Below are 7225 nucleotides of genomic sequence, written 5' to 3'. Positions count from 1 at the left end.
TTTACTTTTGGTTCTTCTGTGAACCTTTGCTGCATTTTATTTTCTTTCTGTTTGAATGTTATTTGCTTCTGATTTACTTTCTGCTCAAGCATTTGCTGCAATTTATTTTTTCTTTGTTTAGATCCTGCAATCCCATTCCTCAATTCCCTTTTATATTCAAGCCATTTATCTTTCTTGCCATTTAAGTTACTACAATTTACATTTCTTGCACTTTAAGTTTCAGTCATTTACTTTCTTGTTCTTTAAGATTCTGCAAATTTACTTTCCTGTTCTTTACTTTACTGCACTTTTCCCTTCCCCCTTTACATTTACTGTCATTTACTTCCTGTTAAACACAAATCACTCAACCAAAACTTGATTCGCTTGACTAAATCAACCACTAAACTAAAATTGCTCAATCCTTCAATCCCTGTGGGATCGACCTCACTCATGTGAGTTATTATTACTTGATGCGACCCGGTACACTTGCCGGTGAGTTTTGTGTTGGATCGTTTTCCACACATCAGTGACCATACAGATAAGTGACACGAACGCATCATCCACACGGACACATCGCATCTGCAAAAATCAGCGTAGCAGATTTCACAAACAGCGAATCCTGGGCTATTTCCGGCCCAGTTTCAAGCCCAGAAAACACAGTTTAAAGACTGCAAAGTGGAGGAATGAGGGGGGACTTTCGATGCTTTTTCATAATTCACTTTTCATGTTTTAGAGGTAGTTTTAGAGAGAGAGGCTCCTCTCTCTCTCTTAGGATTAGGATTTAGGACTTCTCTTAGTTTTAGGAGTGACTCTCAATCCCAGGTTTTTTATTTTTATTTATCCCAATTTAATTTATGAACTCTTCCATGTTACAGATTACTCTTTTAATGTTAATATTGCTTTCTTTTATTTACATGATTATTGCTTCCCATCTAAAGGCATTTTTATTCCAGCAGTTTCAATTTCCTTTCCTTTTGATTTTGGTTAAGAAATCAGTAACTCAGGAAGTTATCCAACTCAACAGCATAATTGATAATTGTTATCTCCTCTAATGGAATTGAACTTCAAATCCCAATCTTTTCTTAGGAATTAACTCGGATTTGAAGATCAAACTAATTAGTCACTTGACCTTCCTCTGCTTTAAGTAAGGGTTAACTAAGTGAAATTAAGATTCAATTTTTATTATCCTTGACAAGGATAATTTGGTCTGGACTTCCAATTTCTTATACCTTGCCAAGAGATTTTATTGTTATTAGTTTATTTTATTTTATTTGTCATTTAACATATTCCCTCCTTACCTCCTAAACTCCAATTTACAACTCATAACCAATAATAAGAACATACCTCGCTGCAATTCCTTGAGAAGACGACCCGAGGTTTGAATACTCGGTTATCAATTTCAAAGGGGTTTGTTACTTGTGACAACCAAAACGTTTGTATGAAAGAACTTTTGAAGGTTTAGAAACTATACTTGCAACGAGGATTTATTCGCAAATTTCTAGACCACGCAAAAGTTCTCTCATCAGTGACACACTACACACAGCTTGCCATGCAAGGAACCTTGCGTGCGTGAAGAAGAAGACAGTAGGAAAGCAGAGATTCAGATGACAGAGCATCTCCAAAACTCCAACCTGTTCTCCATTATTGAATCACAAGTACCTTTTATTTCATGCTCTTTTATTCTATTACAAACAAAACCCTTTTCCTTGATATCTCCTGACTAAGAGTTACAAGGTAACCATAGCTTGCTTCAAGTCGACAATCTTCGTGGGATTGACCCTTACTCACGTAAGGTATTACTTGGACGACCCAGAGCACTTGCTGGTTAGTTGTGCGGAATTTAAAGTGTGATTGCAATTTCATGCACCATAGTGCCACAATATGCTTCTCATCTCACCTTCAGGAACACATTTCCTTATCATCCCATCTGAACATCTTCTGAATAAGAATGGTTCATCCCATACGAATTTCTTTGCTTCATTAAGTAGCTTTTTCACTTGTTTCTTGGTGAATTCCTTAGGAATCTTTCTTCCAACCTTATAGTTTGTAATGTCTGCAAACCAAGGGGCTTGTTGAATCTGTAAGAGATGTTCATCTGGAAAGCTTTCATTCACTAGGTGTGAGGCTTCTTGAATTATTTCTTGTGGCAATCTTGATAGATGATCAGCAACTTGGTTTTTACTACCCTTCCTATCCTTTATTTCAATGTCAAACTCTTGTAGAAGCAATATCCATCTGATAAGTCTTGGTTTAGCATCCTGTTTTGACATCAAATACTTAAGGGCAGCATGGTCAGTATAAACTACAATTTTGGATCCAATCAAGTATGATCTAAACTTATCAAACGCATAAACCACAGCCAATAATTCCTTCTCTGTTGTGGTGTAATTTTTTTAGCTTCATTCAATACTTTGCCTGCATAATAGATGACATGATGCAAGTTCTCCTTCCTTTGTCCTAACACAGCACCAATTGCAATGTCACTTGCATCACACATGAGTTCAAAGGGTAATCCCAAATCTGGGGGTGTGATGATTGGTGCAGTGGTGAATCTGGTTTTTAAAGTGTCAAAGGCATGCTGACAACTTTTATAAAAAACGAAAGGACTATCAACCATCAACAAATTGCTTAATGGTTTGGCTATTTTTGAAAAATCCTTGATAAATCTTCTATAAAATCCATCATGTCCTAAGAAACTTCTAACAGCTTTCACATTAGTTGGTGGAGGGAGTTTCTCTATGATTTCTACCTTTGCCTTGTCAACTTCTATCCCTCTTCTTGAAACTTTGTGACCAAGAACAATTCCTTCGGGTACCATAAAATGGCATTTCTCCCAATTTAAAACTAAATTAGTTTCTTGGCACCGTTTCAATACTAAGGTTAGATGATGCAAGCAAGCATTGAAAGTATCACCAAAAACAGAGAAATCGTCCATGAAGACCTCTAAGAATTTTTCAACCATATTTGAGAAGATAGAGAGCATACACCTCTGGAAGGTGGCTGGAACATTGCATAGCCCAAATGGCATCCTTCTATAGGTGAAAACTCCAAATGGACAAGTGAAAGAGGTCTTTTCTTGTTCTTTTGGATCTACCACTATCTGATTATACCCAGAATATCCATCAAGGAAGCAGTAATAAGCATGGCTGGCCAATCTTTCAAGCATTTGGTCAATGAAGGAAAGTGGGAAGTGATATTTGCGTGTGGCATCATTCAGCCTCCTATAGTCAATACACATCCTCCATCCTGTCACAGTTCTTCTGGGAATGAGTTCGTTCTTCTCATTAACAATAACTATCATCCCACCTTTCTTTGGTACCACTTGAACTGGGCTTATCCATGAGCTGTCAGAGATAGGATAGATAATCCCTACATTCCATAACTTCATTACTTCCTTCTGGACAACTTCCTTCATTGTGGGATTTAGCCTCCTTTGAGGTTGAACCACTGGTTTGAAATTATCTTCCAAAAGGATCTTATGCATGCAAACTGCAGGGCTAATACCCTTCAAGTCATCAATGGTCCATCCTAATGCATCTTTGTGAGTCTTTAGTACATTGAGGAGCTTTCCTTCTTCTTCTTCAGTAAGGGAAGAGTTTATGATCACTGGAAAGCTATCTGCTGTGCCAAGGAATGCATATTTAAGATGAATAGGGAGAGGTTTCAATTCTTGTTTTGGCACTTCTTCCTTCTTGTCTTGTTTCACCTCTTTCTCAATGGAAATTTTAGCTACTTGTGCCTCCATTGTCTCCTGATCTTCTTCCCCTTCTTCTTCTTGTTGCTCATGATGATTGGCTTCTAACATTTCTTCCACCAAACTTTCTATCATATCTACTCTCATGTAATCTTCTTGCTCAGGGGGGTGTTGCATTGCTTTGAAAACATTGATGACCATTTGCTCATTGTGCACCTTGAAGATCATTTCTCCCTTCTCCACATTAATAATAGCTCTTGCTGTGGCTAGAAATGGCCTTCTCAGGATGATTGATTTGTTTTCTTCATCTTCTGTATCCAAAATCACAAAGTCTGTAGGGAATATAAACTCTCTAACCTTTACCAATGGATTTTCCACAATGCCATTGGGTGTCTTGATTGATCTGTCGGCCATTAACAAAGACAGCCTGCTAGGTTTGAGTTCTTCTATGGCAAGCTTTCTCATCATTGATAATGGCATCAAATTGATACTAGCACCAAGATCACAGAGGGCTTTGTCTAAGGTCATCTTGCCTATGGTATATGAAACTACAAAACTCCCTGGATCTTTAAGCTTTGGTTGAATACCCCTTTGAATTACAGCACTGCATTCTTCAGTGAGAAGCACTGTCTCCTTCTCATGTCAACTTCTCTTTTTATTAATAAGCTCTTTCAAGAACTTTGCATAGAAAGGCATCTGCTCTAATACCTCAGCCAATGGAATATTAATCTCCAATTTCTTGAAGACTTCAAGGAATTTGGGGAAGTGTTGATCCTTGGTTTCTTTGTTAAACCTTTGAGGGTATGGCAAGGGAGGTGTAAAAGTCTTCTCCTCTTGCTTCTGTCCTTGAGTTGGTCCTTTTATTGCTTCCTTCCTTTTCCTTAAGTTTTGTGGCTGGTCATCATTCTTTTTGAGCTTTTCTGAAGTTTGCTTGCTTGCTGTCACTTCTTTGTTGTTGGCTTCCTCTTTCTCTGTTGGCTTTTTGTTGCTTTCCATAGGCTTCTTGGTTGCCTCCTTGTCATTCACCAAGGTTCTTCCACTCCTTAGCTGTATGGCTTTGCACTCTTCTTTAGATTTTGGAATGGTATCACTTGGGAGTGAGCTTGATGGCCTTTCAATCACAGCTTGCTTGGAAAGCTGTCCAATCTGCCTTTCTATGTTTCTTATGGAAGCATCATTGTTCTTCTTTGTAAGTTCTTGCTGTTTCATCATTTTTTCCATTAATATCTCCAAGTTGGAGATTCTCTGAGTATCTTGTGATGCTTGTGGCTAGTTGTGAAGTGTTGAAAGTGGCTGATGGTTATTTTGGTTAGTGGTTGTGTTATTGGGTGGATAGTAGCTTGAATTTGGGTAGTTATTTTGGGGTTTTCTATATGGATTGTGGATTGTGTTTTGCTGGTTATGGTTGCTGGTGTTTCTTGAGTTGTTTTGGTTTGAATGTCGTTGCCGTGGCTGCTGATTTTGATTGTGGTTATCTCCCCATCTAAGGTTGGGGTGGTTCTTCCATGACGGATTGTAAGTGTCACCATAAACTTCACTTGATCCAGAACCTTGGTTGTGCACATATTGAATTTGTTCCTGCTACTGATCTTATTGGCTTTCTTCATTCTGTCCCTATGTGGTTGATGGTTGGCTTGTATTTACTGCTGTAACATGGAGGCTATCAATCCTCTTGGCCATTTGCTCAAATTTTAATTGAATTTGCTGCTACATCATTTTGTTTTGAGCTAGTATTGAGTCCACTCATTCCAATTCCAGCACTCCCTTCCTTTGTGATAATTTGTATTGTCTTTGATGTGCAAAGAAGTATTGATTATTTTTTCCACCATATCAATAAGATTATGGGCCTCCTCTACAGTCTTCATCAATTGTAGGGAGCCTCCTACTGAGTGATCTAGTACTTCTTGAGCCTTCAGAGTTAAGCCTTCATAAAAGTTCTGAAGTATGTCCCACTCATTGAACATTTCAGGGGGGCACTTTCTAATCAGGGTCTTGTATCTCTCCCAAGCCTCATAGAATGACTCTTCATCCATCGGAGTGAATGTTTGGACCTCCGTTTTGAGTCTAATGATCCTTTGGGGAGGATAGAACTTGACTAACAACTTGTTCACTAGATCTTCCCAATTGTTGATGCTATCTCTTGGAAATGACTCCAACCATTGAGTAACTTTGTCTCTGAGGGAAAATGGAAATAACAGTAGCTTGTAGATGTCAGGATGCACTCCATTGGTTTTGACAGTTTCACAGATCCTCAGAAAAGTGGATAAGTGTTGGTTTGGATCTTCAAGTGGGCCTTTTCCATAGGAGCAATTGTTTTGTACCAAGGTGATAAGTTGTGGCTTCAATTCAAAGTTATTTGCATTGACATTTGGGGTAAGGATGCTACTCCCATAATGCCTTGGATTAGCAAAGGTGTAGGAAGCCAAAACTTTCCTCTGTGGTTGACCATTGTTGTTGGCCACTCTTACTGGTGGATTTGTTGGATTCTCCTCCATTTCTTGATATTCTTCTTTAGAAGTTTCTCCTCCAATGACTCCCTTTCCACTGGCTTCCCTTCTCAGTCTTCTAAGGGTTCTTTCGTCACGATCACCAGAGGTGGAGACCTCTCTCCTTGCTTCTGTCATAAAACCACAACAACACAAGAGCACTCTGTAGTTTGAGTGCAGTGAGTGTTAGTAGAGACAAAGTCTCAAATAGTTAGTATGCAAGTTAAAATCAAAGAAAATAAACAAAAACAAAGAAAAAGTGCTTAATCTAGACCACTACCTTACTTAATCATTGTCAATCTAATCAATCCCCGATAATGGTGCCAAAAACTTGATGTGTGGAAAATGATCCAACACAAAACTCACCGGCAAGTGTACCGGGTCGCATCAAGTAGTAATTACTCACATGAGTGAGGTCGATCCCATAGGGATTGAAGGATTGAGCAATTTTAGTTAGGTGGTTGATTTAGTCAAGCAAACAAGTGTTAATTTGAGTGATTTGTATCCAACAGAAGCTAGGTTGTATGAAATTTAAAGGGAGAGGGGGGATTGATAGTAAATTAAAGAGCAGAAGAAGTAAAAGAGCTGAATCTTAAAGAACAAGTGATGAGCGGATATTTTATACGCTTTTTGGGGGTAATTTCATGTAGATTTTAGCATGTTTTAGTTAATTTTTAGTAGAATATTATTGGTTTTTAGGCAAAAATCATATTTCTGGACTTTACTATGAGTTTGTGTGTTTTTCTGTGATTTCAGGTATTTTCTGACTGAAATTGAGGGAGCTGAGCAAAAATCTGACTTAGGCTGAAAAAGGACTGCTGATGCTGTTGGATCCTGACCTCCCTGCACTCGAAATGGATTTTCTGGAGCTACAGGAGTCCAATTGACGCGCTCTCAACGGCGTTGGAAAGTAGACATCCAGGGCTTTCCAGCAATATATAATAGTCCATACTTTGAGCGAGGATAGACGACGTAACTTGGCGTTAAACGCCAAGTTCATGCTGCTGTCTAGAGTTAAACGCCAGAAAAACGTCATTATCCGGAGTTGAACGCCCAAAACACGTCA

At 38.6% G+C, this 7225-nt stretch overlaps 1 protein-coding gene across 1 annotated transcript; it reads right to left on the bottom strand.

Moving 5' to 3' along the window:
* Positions 1–4315: 4315 nt before the first annotated feature.
* On the bottom strand, positions 4316–4894 carry LOC107493773 (uncharacterized). The gene has a single exon (XM_016114824.1). It carries the CDS (start codon positions 4892–4894, stop codon positions 4316–4318), a length of 579 nt encoding a protein of 192 aa, XP_015970310.1.
* Between the last annotated feature and the right edge of the window lie 2331 nt (positions 4895–7225).

The sequence above is a fragment of the Arachis duranensis genome, chromosome 6, assembly GCF_000817695.3.
Source record: "Arachis duranensis cultivar V14167 chromosome 6, aradu.V14167.gnm2.J7QH, whole genome shotgun sequence".
NCBI lineage: Eukaryota > Viridiplantae > Streptophyta > Magnoliopsida > Fabales > Fabaceae > Arachis > Arachis duranensis.
The sequence above is the reverse complement of the archived record's forward strand: the minus strand, read 5'-3'. Positions and strand labels throughout refer to the sequence as shown.